Source organism: Corylus avellana, chromosome ca9, assembly GCF_901000735.1.
Source record: "Corylus avellana chromosome ca9, CavTom2PMs-1.0".
Lineage (NCBI taxonomy): Eukaryota > Viridiplantae > Streptophyta > Magnoliopsida > Fagales > Betulaceae > Corylus > Corylus avellana.
The window spans coordinates 417,542-438,583 of NC_081549.1; the positions used below are offsets into that span (position 1 = coordinate 417,542).

The following is a 21,042-nucleotide window of genomic DNA, read 5'->3' on the forward strand; positions in this document are numbered from 1 at the left end:
ATATTTTTGTTATTTTTGTTGGCCTTTGGGGATTTTTTGTTAGTTTAGAGAAGACGTTATTACAATTTATAGTTTGAGAGGGATGTTGTGAATTGCGTGATAATTTAAGAAGATTTAATAGACATCTAATAAACAACAAAAAGTAATGTCTTTTTCGTTAATAAAAAGATGTCTCCTTAGATTACAATACAGATTTTTAGTGTCCGGTGGAGGTTCCAATAAATAAATAAATGTCTGTGTCTTAATTTCCTAAAAAAATAATGTCTCACTAGATTTGTATTGGCCGGTGATGCAATAAAAAAAATTATCATGCATGATTGGTCATTGATTAGCTATGTCTCAACTAGTTAAATTTTATGATTAAATTATGGGTTTCGAAGAATGAACCATTGACCCATCTACAGTTATATCTCTGCCATTTTTAATAATGAAAGCGACTCTCCAATATGAGTCCATACAGAAAGGTGGAATTAATAGACCCTGCCATCCTGAAATTATTTGTGAGAGTGGATAAGTAGATAAGGAAAATAGATGTAGCTAGAAAGATGGAAATTTCCACTCGTGTGTTAAATTTGAGTTAATGTTAATTAAACGGATCAGACACTAATAAATTATAATTTACTAATTTCGTGTAGGGTGAATAGGCTAGTTGCGGGTGCTCAGTGACATAGGAATTGTACAGGAATTTTCAAAAAGCAAATACAAGTGGTTGAAGCACGCATGATGCATTTGGGCAAAGGGAAAAAGGGAAGAATATATATATGGGAGAAATGTTGAAGAAGATGTTCCCAAAAGGACGAATTCTGGATTTTTAAAATTAAGTTAACGTTACGTTAGGTCCTACCAAAGAAAGTGAAAGAAGGCAACATCCGATCGATGAGAAGCTTAATATTATTCCTGATGGAGGCATTTTTTTACTCTTCCTTTCGTGGTGGCAACTGGCAAGTGCATGTCTCCGTCGGCGGCCACAAATATTCTCCTCGTCATCGTCAAAATGCTCTCTTACTTTACCTATATTTTTATCTATTTGCTTATCACAGCAACTGTAATCATGTCTTAATCAAACTAGTCTATTAAATAAAGCATGTGATTCATTTTTACATATATTTTTAAGAATTTATGTGAGAATTATATATTTATTTTAAGAACATATATTAAAAGAAAAATTTTGTCTCATCCCATGCATCAAAAAATATTACAGTCATGGCGACAGAAAAAGAATTGAAATACATAGTTTAAATAACATGAATTTCTTTTTCTTTTTCTTTTGTCTAAGTTTAAATTAATATCATGAATTTCATTTGATAAACAAATGTTTTATGGGTCCACAATCATTTCATACCTTCTATTAGAGAAAATTTTTCATTATTAGCCCACAAGAAAGGGACCTTTTATCAAAGAAAGAAGACTTCTATTTGGCTTTGTTTGATAAAGTTTTATCCTTTTCTTCTTCTTCTTTTTTTTTTTTTTTTTTAATATTATCAAACAATTCAAAACACAAAGCACTCAAAATTTAAATAATTCTACAATAAAATAAAATACATACAATAAAAAGGTCGATCATTTGCCACTATCTATTTGTCATTGTGCGAAAAAAAGAAAAAGAAAAAAGATTCCAGCTTCTTAATGATATCCAAAGTGTCCCACCATGTTAATTATATACAAATATTCTCCACGAACTTCTTTTCTTTTTGTACGAGTACGCAAACCCAAGAACAATATATTTCCAACATTTAGGAGATATATTCTTCTACCCCACCTCTTACATTTAATATTTTAGAATTTAATTAGATGAGAGTATGTTGGAAGTGGTCACTTGGCCAATAGAGTCCCATGATGTCAATCCCTCATTTAGTAAAGAGTTATGGTTAGATTATAAATGATCATCAAACAATTCTCATAGACGCACCAGATTAAGTATCACTAAAAAATAACTATTTTTTCTTGACTAGCGTTTTCTGACATGGCCATTCTGACGTATGTTGAAGGTTAGAAATGTAGGAGTCAGTAAATTTTCTTTACTAACGTGTTACTGTTTGGCACGTCACTAATTACTGACCTACCAACTTTTTCATGTTAGGAAAATATTTACTGACGTGGCAAAAATTTGTGTATATAGCCACGTCAGAAATTGATAATTTTTTTTTGTAGTGTATGCCAATAGACTTGCCGAGAAGACATGTGGTAAGACAAGAAAAACAAATTAGAGGTCTTGACAAGGGATACTTTAATGCCCAAGTCAATGAAAAATTCTTGGAGAATGAGCAAATGAAGGCGTGAATGAGAGGATAAATGCTTAGAAACCTACCCGCAACAATGATCTCGTATTTATAGAATGTGAGAGAGAAGGGAGAGGGGAGGGAGAGGATGGTAACTAGCTTGTTGGGGAGCTCTGATACCATGATGAAAAAGACAATAGAAAAATAATTGTAGAGAAAAATTTGTATTTATAATGTATATTTAATTGTACAGTAGAATGATCTATTTATATTTTATAGTTGAATGAGGCTCTAAAAGAAAGAAAATACAATAATTATAAAATCACATAAAATCAGCATATTTACAATAATGAATACGATATCAAATATTTCAGTAATATATTAAAAATATTACGAAAATATAATATTCTAACACCCATGAGCGTGAGTTAAACATGGTTGATGGTACAAATTGTTCTGCAAGTGATTGTCAAAGTTGTCTCATTGTTGGTCGTTAAGACGACGTGGCAGGAGAGCAAGGATTCTCAATGAGACAAATGACATACGGATCAAATGAACATTTGATCCACACTTGGGCAAAAAGCTAAACGAGTCCAGTACCCTCTAAGGTCTAGGTGTGCCCCCAATGAATTGGTCCACCATACTCTATTATTATTATTATTATTTATTTCAACTCCAATTTCATTGACTCAGCAATTTATCCTTATACATAAATTATAGCTTAATGTTGAACAAGCTACCCCATGTAGCTCAATTTAGATAAAAAAACAAGTTTGTGAAAAAGGTCTAGAGGGTGAGCTAGGTTGGTCATAGTCTACAATCTATGCTAGCAAGTTTGGGGCCACAATATTGAATGTCTCACCTTTTATTGACTACATTTACTCACGGAATTTATCCTTTGCAACTCCAAATTTCGCCTCACTCAATATGCTAACTACAATTGCTTTACTTTCCCCCCGCACCAATTTTTTTTGTATACTAGTTGGATTTATATACTACCTACCTAACTGCACATACTGTCTTGTCTGTCCATTTTGATGCTGCCACTTTAATCAAAAGCTACTGGTGAAACAAGCACATGGGAATATATATACATTGAGAGCAAAATTGGCCGGTGGGCTGTGACTAGGACAGCTGAGATATATAGACCAAAGCTTCTTAATACTTTCATACAAAATTGATATAACAAAAATAATTAAGAATATATATATATATAGGTCGGTTAATTACAAATTAAATTGGCGGCCATATATCTTGTCACTTTCGAATTCTCCAATTTCCAATTTCCAAGTTGATCACCTAATTGCCACCGACTGTCGACCATTCCCACCACCGATTCAATTTTCTTCTTCGTTTCACTGTTTTTGTTTTGTTTCCAAAATCCTCTCTCTCCCTGTCTCTATATATCGCTCTCTTCTTTATATAGATAGTGATATGTATAGTAAGCTAATTAGAGAGAAGATAATTAGAATATCAAATGACGAGGATGGTTTATTTTGTAGTATTCGATCTCAAGACAACCCTGTCTGTCATTGACTCATATGTATATATACAAAGGTTCACTGGAAAATGCTTTTGTTTCTTTCTCATTGGCACACTTGGCCAACTAATTAAGTTATGCCGTCTCTCTCATCAGCTCATCTTGTAAACATTTATTTTCTGTCAAAAAATATTATATATATGATGGTTCTTACTTTATGATTACTTCTTTGTCATTGAGGCATGTCTAAAAGGTTCCTTGGAAATATCTTTTATTCTCTCTATCTTATTATCTATTATATATCATTATTATCATCATTGAGAAGAGACTTTAAACTTAGATTACTTCATTTTTTTTTTCCTAATCAAATAAGGGGAGAGGGAGACGGCATAACTTAGTATCAAAATTAAGTTTAATCCAGGCCCTTTTCAATGAAAAAAAAAAAATCATGATTTCATCTTTGATTACGCGAATAAAAGATGGATGTAGCTAGTTATGGAGCTTGTCAATGTACAATGCTAGAAGTCTTTACAGTTGTCACCACCAACCGTATAAATTGTAAGAGGTGCCCCATGCAACTGGACTTTAATGCCTACTATCATGGCTCGCAGACCAAACCAGCAAATCTAACTTCAAGGTTGATATAATTTCTGTCAATATTGCAGGAAGCACACATGTGCCGCCATGTCTGGCCTGAAAACCACCAACCCACAAGTTTTTAAAGTGTTTTTTGGTCTACTCACATACACTGCTTGAAATGAGGTAAAATCCTAGAATAAACAGTGAGGTATGATAGACGTCATAGGAAGTGAGAAAGTTGTATATATATACATTCATCATTTCAGACCAGAAAACAGTGATCACATGCATTATCAAAAAATCTACCAAGAAAAAAGATGTCATGAACATGGACGGGAAGTTATCTTCTGGAGGCCAAAATATGAACGAAAGATTCCGTTAGAACAGTTTCTCGTATACATCGAGTATTGACCAATTTAATGGGTACCTCTAGTTGTTGACGTTTGAAAAGATTACTTCTGTCTGCGGTAAAATTATAATAAGTACCAAGATAAGCTTCTTAATTTGTTTAAGAAGAAAAAAAAAAATTAAAACACCGTCAATTTGATTTAGTGGTTTCAAAACATGTGGTAAACATGCACACTTTAGAAACCCATTTACATGTTTAGTAAACACACTTTTTAAAATCGCTCTTAAATGTATTTCTTTGCCTCTTTCAAACTACTATTTATTTTTCAACGTGTTGTAAAGCTGGACTTTTTCAATGATTTTGTATAAAAATACACGTTTAGCATACAAAATCACATATCAAATGTACTATAATTGAGTTTTAGGTGGTTTATTTTTTAATTATTCTTGTAAAATATAAGTCATGAGAGGGTTTGTCATGCCAAATGGGCTAATCTTATGAGAGATGAGTGAAGGGCTTTGGCACTCCACCGGGTGTCAGAGGCTAAAGTGATGACTATGCCACCAGAGAAAAAGTGAAAGCCACTATAGAAAGTTCTCATTTTGCTGGTGGAATGAGGTTATACCAGTTGTTTTAGTATTAATTGTTTGTTTATTTTTGTACCTTTTCATTTTATATCTTTATATTTTGTTTAGATGCAGCTTAATTATAAGCAACAAAAATATACTAGAATATTCACATGTAAGTAAGTAAGGACTGTTCTAACATCAGATACACTTAGATTATTTTAAAAATAATAAAATAAATAAGATATGCGAGAGAAGTGGAAGCACACATAAAAAAAAATAGAACACAAATTTTGGGTAGAAGCCTACAATATTTACCATTTGTAAGTACCTTTTTATTAAATGTATATTGGATGGTCTATTTAGAGGTAAAATGTGATGGTTGTGGTAGGCTAGAAAATATAATCAAATCCATACCACAAAAAGCCCGTGCATTCAACTTATGTCCAAATTTTTAACGAAACTGTTAAGTATCACATCAATTCCAATTATATTGTGACACGTGTTACATATAATAATAAAATATAAACTATAATTATTAAAATTAAAAAAAAGAAACAAACAAAACTACAAATAAAAAAAATAATTTGGGGGTGGTTCGGCCACTATATTTTAATTTTAATTTTTCTTTTCTTTTTATATTTATATTTTATATAGGATCAACAATTGACCAATATCTTTAGGCATCATATTCTCTCTCTCTCAACCAAATTGTTCTTGCAAAAAAACAAAACTTAATTTGGGCTGGGCTTTGTAGTCTAACAATTGACAACGGCCCACGTTTGACCTTAAACGGTTAAACTTAAACCCTTAAACCTCAGTCCTCACAAAGAGGAAGCGAAAACCAAAACCCGCCATAGCAGCTTAGCAGCGATGGTGAAGTCGTATCTTCGGTATGAGCCGGCAGCGGCCTTCGGAGTCATTGTATCCCGTGAGGCCAATATCGCGTACGACAGCTCTGGGAAGCACCTGCTGGCTCCGGCGCTGGAGAAGGTGGGCGTGTGGCACGTGCGGCAGGGGCTCTGCACCAAAACCCTAGCCCCTTCGCCCGCCTCTCGTGAAGCTTCTGTCGCCGTCACCTCCATTGCCTCTTCGCCTTCTTCTTCTCTGGTGACAGCTTTTTTCTTTTTTTTTTTTCCTTGGTATTGGTTTGGTTGCCGAGAAATTGCGCGAAGAAAAACAAAGAGAAGAAAGAAAGTTCTTTAAATATTTTTCTTTTAGTTTTGAATGTTTTGAAGTCTGAAAAATGAGATACTAAGGTTTAAGTTCTAATAGTGATATACTTACGCTGTGTATTGGCTTTAATAATGTTTTCCAGGATTTTAGTGAAAAAACTTGCAGTTTTTTTGGTATCATAATGTTTTCTTCCCCAACATATATTTGATACTTATTTTGAGATTTTAGCATCTAAGTCCCTCACAATTCCATAGAATTAGTGCCAATTCTCTAATTCTGAATTGATGAATTTATGTGCTCGGTTAATGTAAGGGGAAGAGTTTTTGATTGCAGATTGCAAGTGGGTATGCAGATGGTACCATAAGAATTTGGGATAGCGAAAATGGAAATTGTGAGACCAAATTGGAAGGACATAAAGGGGCTGTGACTGCGCTTCGATACAATAAGCTTGGATCTTTGCTTGCCTCTGGAGGCAAAGGCAAGGATAACGATATAATAGTATGGGATGTGGTTGGCGAGAAAGGCTTGTATCGCCTTCTTGGGCATTGTGACCAGGTTAGCTTGCTTATCCGTCTTTTTTTTTTTTTTTTCCATTTATCTATCTTGCACTCTGTATAAATTGTGATTATTGTTTATTTTCTTTCACTTTTACTTATTGTAGGTAACTGATCTCGTTTTCTTAGATTTTGGTAAAAAACTTGTTAGTTCCTCCAAAGACAAGTTATTGAGAGTGTGGGATATTGAAACCAAGCGGTGTATGCAAATAGTAAGTGATCATCATAGTGAAATATGGTCCATAGATGTTGATCCAGAGGAAAGATTTCTGGTTAGTGGGTCTGCAGATGTGGAACTTCGATTTTACACAATTATGGATGGAAGCGAAGTTGTCAGCAATGGAGATTCATCTACTCAAAATAAATGGAATATTTTGAAGTCATTTGGAGAAATTAAACGACAAAGCCATGATAGAGTTTCAACTGTGATATTCAACAAATCAGGAAATTTGCTTGCATGCCAAGTTGCGGGAAAAACAATAGAGATATTCAGCATATTGGATGAGGCTAAAGCAAAGCGTAAAGCAAAACGTAGGCTTCATCGGAAGAAAGACAAAGAATCTGCAAAAGGGGCAGCTGAGGTTATAGAAAATGGCCATACAAATCATGGCACTGGAGAGGAAGGAAATGCTCCCTTGGTTACTGCCGCGGATGTTTTTAAGCTTTTTCATATTGTTCGAGCTAGCAAAAAAATATGCTCCATTTCTTTCTGTCCAGTTACTCCAAAGAATTTGTTGGCTACTTTAGCGGTGTCTTTGAACAACAATCTATTGAAATTTTATTCCATTGAAAGCAATGGTTGCTCAAAAGCACTTGCTGTGAAGCTCCAAGGACACCGTTCATTTGTCACAAGTGTTACACTTAGTTCAGACAACTCTCTTTTGATGTCAACTAGTGACAAGATAGTAAAGATTTGGAATCCAAGTAATGGTTCTTGCCTCCGAACTATTGAGTCTGGGTACGGACAATGTGGTTTAATTATTCCTCAGAACAAGTATGCACTTGTTGGAACTAAAAAGGGAACTGTGGAAATTATTGACGTCGGGAGTGGAATGTGCCTTGAAGCAGTGGAAGCTCACAGTAAAACTGTTTGGTCAATTGCGGCGATTCCAAATGAAAATGGTTTTGTCACAGGAAGTGCGGATCATGAAATTAAGTTCTGGGAATACCAGATTAAACAAAGATCTGGTCAAGTATGTTCTTCTTACATTCTACTTTTAAAATGTCTAAGTTTTGTATTGTACCTCATTATCTATTATTTAGGATGTTTGTCCAAGTTGAAACTCCTTTTTATGAAAAAAAAAAAATTGTAATTATAAAAAAGGTCCTATTACTTCCAGCATAATATTATATTATTATTAAATGATAATGACGAGAGACCTTCTACTTTCTATTTAGGCTCATTTGAAAAGTAAACCCTTTGATGCCTTCTCCGTTTTTCTGAAATTCATGGATATCTCTGATAACGTGTGAACACAGGTGATCTGCTCTGGGTGCTTGTAAATGGTCGTGTCATTTCAACAAAGTAGGGAAAATATCTATGGATGTAATCAGTGCCACGCTTGAAAGTGTCATTCTGTTGCAATTTTTTTTCAAGGTTTAGATCTTATGATTTAACATCTGGATTTTTATGATGGATGGTTTATTTGACGAATACCCTCGCTTTTTTAGCTTTACGAATTTTATGGTCTTGTGTTCGCTTTCTCCGTAATTGGGTTCTCTCTTGTATATGTTTTGTATAATGGCTTGTGTCATTTTGCGCTTTCTAATAAAATTGATTTACTTATAAAAAGGGTTATGTTGTCTCTGTTTGTTTTGCAGGATACTAAGTCCCTAACAATTTCAAATGTGAACGTTAAGAAGGTGAATGGTGATGTTCTTGTGGTTGCAGTAAGCCCTGATGCTAAATATGTTGCTGCTGCAGTCTCGGATTGTACAGTGCAGGTCTGACCAACTCAACCTTATACATTTTGGTTTTGTTTCATTGTTTGGTTTGATAGGTTCCATGTAAAAGATTCTTGCTAGTTGGTAATTGAGGGATCATTGTAGTTTTGTCTCCAAGAATCCTAAGGAAGAGAGTTCTCTACTTCTCAAGTTGACTGAGGGTTATGATAGACTGGACCAAAAACCATTAGGAGGAGGGACCTATAGAGTTTTTCTAGTTCTGTGAAATATGCATTTAAACTTTCCCATCTCTATAGTTGTGTTGGATTGCTGGGATTCCCATCAAGATTAGATAAAATTGTTGAAAGCTTACTAAATGAAGCCAGTTGTGTATCATGACTTGCTACTTGAAATTTATAAGTGAACAACTTGGACCAAATGTATCACATGTACTTGCCACTTGCCAATCATATCTTGTACAGATGGAAGACAATGTGTTAGCGTGAAGATACAAGCTTCTACACGTTCAAGGTGTGAGTGATAAGTCCAAACGAGTAAATTACAAAATATTTGAAAGGGATATGTGGTTCTTGTTCTCTAATTGAAAGCATAGCTTTAGAGTGTTCAATCATTGGTGAATCATTGCCATTTCTAAACAAAGACAACGAGGAATATTGGACTAAATGGTTGATGGACTAATGTTGATTGTATTTGCTTTGGTGTTGGATACATCATTCTGATGCATTTATCTATGCCCTTTGCAGGTTTACTTTATGGATTCACTCAAATTGTTTCTTACCTTATATGGTCACATGTTACCTGTACTATGCATGGATATTTCATCTGATGGTGATCTGATGGTAACTGGCTCTTCGGACAAAAATTTGAAAATTTGGGGTTTGGATTTTGGTGACTGCCATAAGTCCATTTTCGCTCATGCTGATAGGTGCTGCACTTGATAAAATTAAATGTAAAAAGATGTATATTTAGCATTTGCACAAGTCTTATAAAACAATTCTGATGAGCTTTTTACATGGCAGTGTCATGGCAGTGCAATTTGTACGAAATACCCATTACATGTTCAGTGTGGGGAAAGATCGCCTAGTCAAATACTGGGATGCGGATAAATTTGAGTTGCTTTTAACTCTTAAGGGACATCATGCGGGTATTTGTTGTCTTGCAATCAGCAATCGGGGTGATTTCATTGTCACTGGATCTTATGACCAATCCATACGTCGTTGGGATCGTACTGACGAACCCTTTTTCATTGAGGTATTTACTTCTTGTTTTTACTTTGGTTCTAAAATTGTTTCATTTAATTAAAAGGAATAATAGAACCCTTAATTCAGATACTTCAGTTTTTGTGACTAATGTTTAACCAAACAAAATGTGCAATTTGAACCTGCAGGAAGAGAAAGAAAAAAGGTTGGAAGAGATGTTCGAGTCTGACCTTGACAATGCATTTGAAAACAGGTACATGCCCAAGGAAGAAGTCCCCGAGGAGGGGGCTGTGGCCTTAGCTGGAAAGAAGACTCAGGAAACCCTTACAGCAACTGACAGAATTATTGATGCACTAGACATGGCAGAGGTAGAAATGAAGCGTATTGCTGAACATGAGGTAAATTTAGTTTCCATTATTGTTCCAATTTGGTCTAACTGATGTGTCCATGTATCTGTTTGTTTCCATTTCTTGGAGGGCGCAAAGCGATTTTTGGGTGGGGCCTACCCATATTGAGCATTTGGTGACACAGAAAAATGTCTTTTGGATCCATTTATTTGACAAAAATCACTTTTTGCAGAGGTCCAAATTTTGTGCTTTTGCCAACACTGCTTTTTTGGTGTGATTTTAAACTATGCAGGAAGTTGTAACAAAAACTTCACCCAATTTTTTGCTGCAATTTTTTTTTTTTTTTTGGATAAGTGGCATCTTTACTGGATGCATAAACACACAAACGCACATACAACCCCCTACCCAACCCCTCCCACGCAACAAATTTATTTGAAAGGGATGCATCATTTTGGTGACTTAATCTCATGGGATATCATCTGTAACGGGATCTCAGATTCATAAATATTCCTATTGACTTGATTGGCCTTTTAACATTCACAGGAGGAGAAAAGCGGAGGAAAAGTTGTGGAATTCCAACCAAATATTATTATGCTTGGGCTCTCCCCATCTGATTTTGTTCTCCGTGCATTTTCTAATGTTCACACTAGTGATTTGGAGCAGACATTGATGGTAAGTTAGCAGCATGAATATCCCGTTGTTCTCATATAGTGAAGTCAGGAACTAAGTTAATCAATGCAAATCAGTTGTTCTAAGGCATCTATCATTTTATATGGAAGGGTTTTATTATACAACCGTGATTCTTGACATCCAACTTAAGATCTCCTAGTTGGGCAAAATCAGTTGTAGTTCTTCTACCTTATCCTGACCTGTTCATTTGTATTTGGAGTTGCTCATTGAAGCCCTTGCCACTAGAACATGTGATACTTCCACCGTCTGATATTGTATACTTCTCATAAGTTTTTTTTTGGCTTGTGAAATCTTAGATATTTATTTATTTTTTGAAAGAACAATAGTTTTCTCCAAAACTGATGTCTAAAAAGAATTCCAGTGCACCTTTTGTTGCTTAAAGTTCAATTGGTTTTTGAAACCTTCTTTGCTTATCCAACAAAGTAAAAGTTGAAAAAATAAGAACTTTGCATCTTGCCCCTGAAAGTTAGATGACTCTATTAAGTGGACAGAAAATGGATCTTTATTTTCCCTGTGCCACTAGACGTTATTGTGCAATTATGCTTGGTTTGGTTAGGATTCCTCTTTTATGTCTAGATCATTAACATGAGAAGTTTAACTGCAAGTGTCTTCCTGTGCAGGCTTTACCGTTTTCTGATGCTTTGAAGCTTATGTCTTACTTGAAGGATTGGACTTCACATCTTGATAAGGTAGGCTTATCTGCCTTATAAAGCTGCAGAAACATTGGCATGCTTGGATATATATAGGTTTTATATGCTTGTAAATGTTAATATGATTAGCATTTTAATAGACTATCATCTATAATATATTATCCCTTTCGCTTTCATATCGATTTTTTTCATTGTTTGTTTGCGTCAGTGTGCCTCTATTTTCAATTTTAGCATCATTCTTCGTCATTGTAAGCATTATTCTCACCCCTGTTTTGTCAAATAAAAATCAGGGGAAACTTCACTACTATGCTTTTTTCAGTGTATCCCCTAATCTTAAAAAATTTGCAATGCGGAGTTATGATTTAACAGCCCCTTTCAATCCCTCCTACCATTTGATTTTTTCGTTAACTTAAACAGCTAGCGTATAAAATATCTGTTCTACCCCTATAAAATTTCTAAAAATACAACCATGACCTTAGATTTAAAAAAAAAAAAAAAAAAATTTTGATTTATTTCAAAAACTGAAAAATAAAAATAAAAAATGCAAAAAGAGGAAAATGACCCACGGCGTGGCCATGAGTGAGTCTACTCTGGACCCCCTGCAGTGGCAGTGGGTCGTTTTTTTTTTTTTTGAATTTTTTGAAAGGTATTTTGGTCATTTATGTTTCTTTCCTGAGGATTTTATGGAAAATCCTAATGGATGTGGTAATTGAAAGGGGCTGATAAATTAGTACCCCACATCACTAAATTTAGAAGTTTAGGGGGCATATTGAAAAAGTGGTGGTAGGTCAAAGGGTAAGTGAAGTTCCTCCTAAAAAGTACTTATCGTATCAAGAAAAGAATAAAGCAAAGAGTCATTAACAAATCGTAAGAAAAAGAAATTCAAAGATTGGAAGGCACTTGGAAGAGAATAAGCTTTATTTTTGCCATATGTACCTAAACTTTATTTCTTGATGTAATCCTATTAATTGCAGAGTCTTTTGCAGATTGAGCTTGTTTGCAGGGCTTCTACAGTGCTACTGCAGACACATCATAATCAGTTGGTTACTACCCCAGCTGCTAGACCCATGTTGACAGTTCTTAAGGACAAGCTGTATGCAACACTCAAGGTAATCATAGGCTTAGAGTTTTGTACAAAGAAGTTTTACAAGGTGAATGCTGTTTTTAGTATGTTTAATCTGCATTTTATTATACATTAGGTGAAGGGCTTGAACAAACTTGTCTGTGGGGATGCCAATCTCCATATTACAGTCTTGGTCAATCTTCGTTGGTGTAAAATATGTAATTCATTAAGTTCCAATTTGTAGTCGTTAGTCTGTAGGGTATAACTATACTAGCGCAAGGAACTAACAATGAAACCAGAAATGGGTGTTTTGTCTGATGCATAGACAGAGCCAAACAGGAAATCCATCGTAAACAAGTGTTTCTTCTTGCCTTGCCCTAGTCCTGCACAGCATTACTTTACTAATCTTAATGTCAAGATTTCTTTCAATGGTTTAATAAATATTAAAGGCCTCTCATCACTTTGTATTAACCGACTAAATTTACTCCTAACTTGACATGTAACTGGTCACCCGGCCAAAACAAGGAGAAAAAACATTATATAGCCATTTAAGATATATGCAACTAGAACACTAAAACTGGTGTACATATAACTAACATGCAATAAGTGTGGAGATGGGAGGTGATGTTTGTTATTGTTATATATATATATATATATATATATATATATATTGATTCGGTATTACTATGTATGTTATGATAAGAAAAACAGAGAAACTTAAGATTTATATATCCTTGACGAGATGATGGTTGAATTTCTGTCAGGAATGCAAAGATAGAATTGGTTTCAACCTTGCAGCTATGGATCATGTCAAGGTTCGTGTATTTGTTCATTGTCTCTTGCCTATATATTGTATTCAAAATGAGCTGCTTGGCCTAAAATATAAATGAAAAGAAGTAAATAAATGACATAGGTTGATTTTCCAATTTGATATTTCAGCAACTGAGGGCTTCAATTTCTGATGAACTCTTTGGAGATGCAAAATCAAAGTTACTAGAGATCCGTGCACGATATTCAAAACGTTTAGATGAAAGGTTAGAGACGAGAGAAGAAAAACGGAAAAAGAAGAAACAAAAGAAATCAAAGTGATATGCATGCTTGGACATGATTTTGAGGCAAGACAAGGTTCCAGATTCCGTGAAATATAATATCATCCTCAGCTGAACCATACTCTGAAAGCAACAAGATTGGAGTCAAACATCTTGGTTGAAAGCACATTTCTGCATGCATTGGATAGTTTGTATTGGTGGGGCAATTAAATTTTGATCCAAGTGTAGTCTTTTGTTATTTATTTGTTTTAAGATTGATCCGTTTAAATAGTTTCTCTTTTGTGTCTGTTTTTTTACGATTAGTAATTATTATTTTTTCCTTCAATTTAGCGATGTAGATTGACTCATATGTGTGGAAAAACGGCTCATTATTTTATTAACTCTTGAAATACAGATTACAATAACAGTAGAAATAAAAGACTAATTCAACTTAAAAACCACTCATGATTGTTCTAACCAGACTTCAAGGCAAACCCCAGACCCAACTGAACTACTCCAAGCTTAAAGGATAAACTAAACGATAGCTGAAGCAATCTCAATTGCTTAGCTTTATTGGACCCAACACCGGAACTTATTGGACTCAACAACCAAACTTACTTGTGTAGCCATTATCCACACAACCCTGCAGTGTTATGGATGTAGCACTTCGGTACTTATTTTTTGCATACACTCGGAATTCATGCCGTGGACGCTGAACTTGCATTGAGTGCACTCAAGGGCCATGCCGTCGAAAGTCTTGCCACAAGCATCACATGGAGGGGAGGACCCAGTCTTTCGAACAAAAGTGATAGGGTGCCGGTGATTTTTATCTTCGTAAGTACTTCCAAACTTGATGTATGGATATTTTCCTAGAACACATTGACGATGAGCAAGAAAGTCACATTTTGCACAATAATAAAACCAGTATTTAGGATCCATTTCTTCTTCGCAAATTAGACAATAATATTCTACGGATTTGTCTTCAGCAACATAAGTGAGTACAAGGGGATGTTCGTCATATTTGTGTCTAGCTACAAGTGGAAGTGTTGCACATTCAAAACCCAAAGCAAAATCGCAAGTAGTGCATACAAATACCCCATCTTCCTTGGAATGCTTGTAACCATGATCACAAGCATTGCAACTTTTATTAGAAATTATAGCAAGTAAGAGGGAGTGTTGGTGACCTTCATGTTTCAAGGTTTCCGAAATTGAACTACATTGGGCATCAAGGTGGTAGTTACACACGTCACATCTATAGACAAAGCCATGACAAGAATGTCCACAAGCGCCACAAGTGAATACTCCATCACTGTTAGGTGCATGTGGGAGGAAGGTGAGCCTATGCTGATGAATTATGTGTTTCTTCTCTTTTGGTAGTTGAGCACATGTAGTATGAAGAAAAAAGTTGCATTGAGTACAATCGTAGAACGGAGCCGAGATTATAAAATGCATACAACCATCACAAAGCTTACCATCGAGGACCTCCTCATGGCTAAGAATTAGATTATGTGGATGGCTAAAATGTTGTATCTCACTTGGGTTGATCTTCTCCATAACATCAACAGATTTTTCCGGCAGATACTCGAGATCTTTATCATCGAGTCTATATGGCTCTGTACAGTATAAATGTGTCACAAAATCACATTTTTGACAATAGAAGGCTGCATACTCTGTCTTCACCTTTTGACCACATAATTTACAAAATATGTGGCTGAAATCTTTGACTTGACGATGAAGGGAATAGATAAGAGTCAGGGCATGATCGTGTCTTTCAATACTAATGGTGCGTGAAAATCCAACACATCTGGAGTGAATGAAGAGTCGACAAATGGTACATAAGGAGGCAAAGTCCGTGCCTTCTCGACCGCAGGCTTCACAAGTGAAGTTGATCTTCTTTAGGAATGGGACGAATGCGTGTTGGCAGTCATCGGTAGTAGTAATTAGCATGCGGGTAGCACATGTGATGTCAATGTTGAAATTACACTCATTGCAACGGTAAAAGAGGCTTCTATGACACCATTTACCGCAAACATTACAATAACTGGAATATGACCTTGGCAGCTGAAGAATAAGGACATGGTTTGAGTGTGAAGGGTGGTACATTTGGCGAGGCTGCTGGGCGCATGATTTGTGGAACCGAAAGTTGCATTCCGAGGCAGAGCTTTTGTATCCGGGACCCTCTGCTTGCTCCTCACACACGAGGCAAACAACTCCCTCCTTGCCATCATTTTTCAGCTCTTCTGTTAACATCAACTCATCATATTCATGCCTACCACCGAAATGAAAATTAATGGTTGTATCCCGGGGATCATCCCATCGCCCGCATGATAAATGAGACAGTGATAGGCAGACGCTGCATTTGAAAGCGGGACCCAATACGACAGGTTCCTCGCAATCCTCACAAACAACTTCCTCCTTGCCCTCATTTTTCAGCTCTTCTACCAACTTCATTCGATGCCAATCATCGCCGCTTTCGTGGTAGAACTCACGCAGTCTCAAGGCCTCTCTTAGAAAAAGTTGCATCTCCATCTCTCGCTTCCACACGCGCACACAACGGAGAGGTAAGTGTTGAGTGGCAGCTAGCTGTTTAATTGGTCGTCTGGAGGGAGGTCAAATTAGGTCCTAAGATTCAGATAGCCGTCTGAGATTTGTGATAATAGCGGAAAAAAGCAAAATATTTGCATTTGCCGAATTCCATCCCTTCCTGCCAAGCAACTTCAAGGAGAAAAAAGAAGAAGCAAAAGATTCGCATTTGCAGAATTCCACCCCTTTGTGTCAAAGTAACTCGGAGTTGAAAAAGAGAAAAAGAATAAAGGAAGTTGCATATATATGAAGTAAAGTAATAAATTCTAAACTTGTAAGCTACATTTTTACGTAGGCATATCTTGTGAGGAGGTGCAAGTATATGTATTGTGATTTTGACTGCTTTTTAATTTCTCTTTACACCTCCAGAATTTGCTTTTCAACTTCTATCTTCCATTATCAGGTTTATCTTCATTTTTTCTTAACAGATTAACAGATTAATTTGTATTGTCCAGGCTTCATATTTGATGAAGTTAAATTAATGACTTTATTTTGTTTGGACAATATCCAGCAGTAGCTTGTTTTTCTTTTTCTGTTGTAACAAAAGCTTCTTGTTGGGTGGCCTAATTGAATGGGACGATGTTCGTTCTTTTTGTGGGCTTCTTAAAATGCTCTGTTCCATCCCTCAAACCAATTAGTGTTTGGCAACAGTTATAATGAAAGCTGCATGAATCAATTTAACATATTTGTTAGTTAAAATCTTGGGAAAAGTTCATATACCCCCTCAAACTACCACCTAATTAATAATGTTCTTCAAACTTTCAATTGAGACAGTGTCTCTCTCAAATTTCCAAAAATTGTTATAATGTCATCTCCAATGACGAAAATACCCTTAGTAAAATACATTTTTAAATAAAAACTAAAACTAATTAAAAAAAATTAAAAAACCAGGGTGTGGAAATTTAAATTATTTTTGGTTTTTTCTTTAATAAAAAAATAAAATTGTTTTGTTTTGTGTTTTCTCAAATTTATTGGAGTATTTTTGTCTTGTTGATAAAAATGTAGGGTTATTTTTGTCTTTTTGCTGGCCTTTGGGAGGACATTGTCAAATTTTTAGTAGTTTAAGGGGGTATTGTCTCAATTGAAAGTTTGGGGAAACATTGTCAATTGGGTGATAATTTGAAGGAGGGTGTGGACTTTTCCCTAAAATCTTTAATCATATCAATGGAATTGTTGTGTGTTAAAGCATATCTAAAGATGCATCCTTGACAAGATGATGGTTAAATTTCTGCCAGGAATGCAAAAAATACACTTGGTTTCAACCTTGCATGCGCAGCTATGGATCATCTCAAAATGAGCTCCTTGGCCGAAAATATAAATGAAAATAAATAAATAAAAGGCATAGGTTGATTTTCAATTTTTGATATTTCAGCAAATTGAAAACTCATTGACTGATGAGCTAGCGTTTTTTCCAAATGGTCACGATGTGTATTGGATGATCAAATGATAGGATAATATCATATTATCATCTTAATCCTGTTTCAAGACAACTATTTGCTCAAAACTCATCGACTCTTTACTCTATGTACCTAAAATAGAGAAAATAAAAGGCAGATAAAATTTGGGCCTTAGTTTGAAATAGAGTAATGCTACTTTTCACATCTATTTTATATTGGTTGATATAACGTATATCAGTCACTTAAAACACGTTAACAACTTTGGTTGGGCATGACAACATTTGGGCCTACAACTATAGTTTATGTTTAGGATTGGTAGAAGATTATGTTTGTCCACAGAATTTTACAATTGGTCCAAATCTGGGCAGATATAGCCAACTTAGAGTGATTAGCTCTGGATTTATCTTATAATTTTCGAAATGAGGATAAATGCCCATGTTGTATAAGAGTGAAGAATGAAGATACAGTTTTCTTTCAAAATTTTCTCCACCCCAATGTCTAAAATGCATGTGATTTTTACACATTTTTTAAAAGAGTAATGCTACATGTGCAACTTTTGACTGTACATACCAATCACTAAAAAAATTTAATTTTAACATCCTCTATTACACGTTGACACATGTCAAAAGTTGTAAAATAGTTACAAGTCTAGCATTTTTCTTTTTAAAAATTCATGTGAGAATCACTTAATTCAATAAAAAATACATGTGAGAATCACATGCATTTTGGACATTTAGATTAAGTTGGAAAAAATTCCTCTAACCCAATTCCACCCTCTTGTGCCAAGCAACTTCAAGGAGAAAAAAGCAAAAGATTTGGATTTGCCCAATTCAATCCCTTTGTGCCAAGCAACTTCAAGGAGAAAAAAGCAAAAGATTTGCAGGGTCCCAATCCCACCCCTTTGTGCCAAGTAATAACGAGGAGTTGAAAAAGAGAAAAAGAATAAAGGAAGTTGTGTATATATGCAGCAAGTAATAAATTCTAAACTTGTAAGCTACATTTATGTAGGAATATCTTGTGAGGAGGTGCAAGCATATTGATTTTGACTGCTTTTTTCTCTATTTACAACTCCAAAATTTTCTTTTCAACTTCTATCTTCCCTTCTCAGTTTTTATCTTCATTTTTTCACAACAGATTAATTCAGAGACTAATTTGAATTGTCCTGGCTTCATAATTGATGTATATCCAGCGATAAAAGAAGTTAAATTAATCACTTTATTTTGTTTGGATAGTATCCATTACTGCAGTAGCTTGTTTTTCTTTTATTGTAGCAACAATAGCTTCTTGTTGGGTGGCCTAATTGAATGGGACGATGTTCATTCTTTTTTATGGGTTTTTTGAATGAATTGCCTTTCATATCATATCTGCAATATATATATATATCTTAGACTTCTTATAAAATGCTCTGTTCCATCCCTCAAACCAATTAGTATTTGGCAACCGTTATAATGAAAGCAGCATGAATGAATTAAACATTTGTTAGTTAAAATCTTGGAAAAAGTTCATATACCCACTCAAACTACCACCTAATTAAAAATGTTTTTCTAAACTTTCAATTGAAGCAATGTCCCCCAAAATTACCAAAAATTCTTAATGTCCCCCGGTGACGAAAATACCCTCAATAAAAAATTATTATTATTTTAAAAAAAAAACTAAACTAATTTTTCAAAAAACAAAAAACCATGGTGTGGAAATTTAAAAAAATTTGGTTTTTTCTTAAATAATTTTTTTTTTTGAATTTATTATAGTATTTTTGTCTTATTGAAAAAAAAAATTATGCATATTTTTGTCTTTTTGCTGGCTTTGGAGATGACATTGTCAATTTTTTGATAATTTAGAGAGGACATTGTCTTAATTGAAAGTTTGGGAGGAGGGGGACATTATCAATTGGGTACGTGGTACTTTAAGAAGGGTATGTAAACTTTTCCCTAAAATCTTTAACCATATCAATGGAATTGATCTGTCTTAGATCATATCCAAAGATGCATCCTTGACAAGATGATGGTTAAATTTCTGTCAGGAATGCAAAAATACACTTGGTTTCAAGCTTGCTACTATGGATGATCATCTCAAAATGAGCTGATCGGCCGAAAATATAAATGAAAATAAATAAATACATGACAGGTTGATTTTCAATTTGATATTTCAGCAACTGGGGGCGTCAAGCTCTGATGAACTCTTTGGAGATGCAAAATCAAAGTTACTAGAGATCCGTGAACAACATTCAAAGCATTTAGATGAAAGGTTAGAGACAAGAGAGGAGAAAAACGGAAAAAGAAGAAACGAAAGAAATCAAATGATATGCATGCTTGGACATGATTTTGGAGTCAAACATCCTGGTTGAAAGCACATTTCTGCCTTGGATAGTTGTATTGGTGGGGCAATTAAATTTTGATCCAGGTATAGTCTTTTGTTATTTATGCGTTTCAGGATTGATCCTTTGTTGCGTCTATTTTTTTTTTTTTAACCATTAATAATTATTATTATTTTCCTAAATTTAATGGTGTAGATTGACTCCTATATATGTGTGGAAAATAATGGCTGATGATTTTATTAACTCTTGAAATAAAGATTACAATAACAATATAAATAAAAAGACTAAGACAACACAAGAACTACTCTTGGAGATAAACTCCTGACTCAAATGAAATCCAAGCTTTAAGGTTTAAACTAAAAGATAGCTGAAGCAACCAGAATTGCTTAGCTTTATTGGACCCAACAACCAAACTTACTTATGCAGCCATTATCCACGCAACCATGCAATGTTACGGATGTAGCACTACCCTACTCATTTCTTTCAAACATTGATCATTGTAGTGGACGTTGAAATTGCATTGAGTGCATTTTAGGGCCATGCCGTCCAAAATATTGTCACAGGCATCACATGGAGGGGAGTACTCAGTCGTTCGAACAAAAGTGACATGGTGCTGGTGGTATTCATCTTCTTTGAAAGTACTTTCAAACTTGATGTATGGATATTTTCCTAAAACGCATTTGCGATGAGCAGGAAAGTCACATGTTGCACAATAATAAAACCAATGCCTTGGATCCCTTTCTTTTTCGCAAATTAGACAATAATATTCATTGGAATTGTCTTCAGCAACGTAGGTGAGTGCAAGGAGATGTTTGTCATATTTGTGCCTAGCTATGAGTGGAAGTGTTGCACATTCAAAACCCAAGGAGAAATCACAAGTAGTGCATACAAATACCCCAACCTTGGATGCCACACTATCGTTATCACAAGCACTACAATTTTT

At 34.9% G+C, this 21,042-nt stretch overlaps 2 protein-coding genes across 3 annotated transcripts; one reads left to right on the forward strand and one right to left on the reverse strand.

Moving 5' to 3' along the window:
• The first annotated feature begins 6,034 nt into the window (after nucleotides 1-6,034).
• LOC132191965 (uncharacterized) lies at nucleotides 6,035-14,151 on the forward strand. 2 transcript variants are annotated; one of them, XM_059607117.1, is made up of 12 exons: nucleotides 6,035-6,303; nucleotides 6,703-6,924; nucleotides 7,031-8,116; nucleotides 8,745-8,867; nucleotides 9,572-9,753; nucleotides 9,848-10,079; nucleotides 10,216-10,425; nucleotides 10,918-11,046; nucleotides 11,685-11,753; nucleotides 12,701-12,823; nucleotides 13,542-13,592; nucleotides 13,717-14,151. In XM_059607117.1, the coding sequence occupies exons 1-12, from the start codon at nucleotides 6,067-6,069 to the stop codon at nucleotides 13,864-13,866; spliced, it is 2,814 nt and encodes a 937-aa protein (XP_059463100.1). In that variant the 5' UTR covers nucleotides 6,035-6,066; the 3' UTR covers nucleotides 13,867-14,151. The 2 variants fall into 2 exon arrangements, with proteins under 2 accessions (XP_059463100.1, XP_059463101.1); XM_059607118.1 differs by lacking the exons at nucleotides 13,542-13,592; nucleotides 13,717-14,151 and adding an exon at nucleotides 12,914-13,491.
• Nucleotides 14,152-14,456: 305 nt separating this feature from the next.
• On the reverse strand, nucleotides 14,457-16,334 carry LOC132191577 (uncharacterized). The gene has a single exon (XM_059606669.1). It carries the CDS (start codon nucleotides 16,332-16,334, stop codon nucleotides 14,457-14,459), a length of 1,878 nt encoding a protein of 625 aa, XP_059462652.1.
• Nucleotides 16,335-21,042: the final 4,708 nt, after the last annotated feature.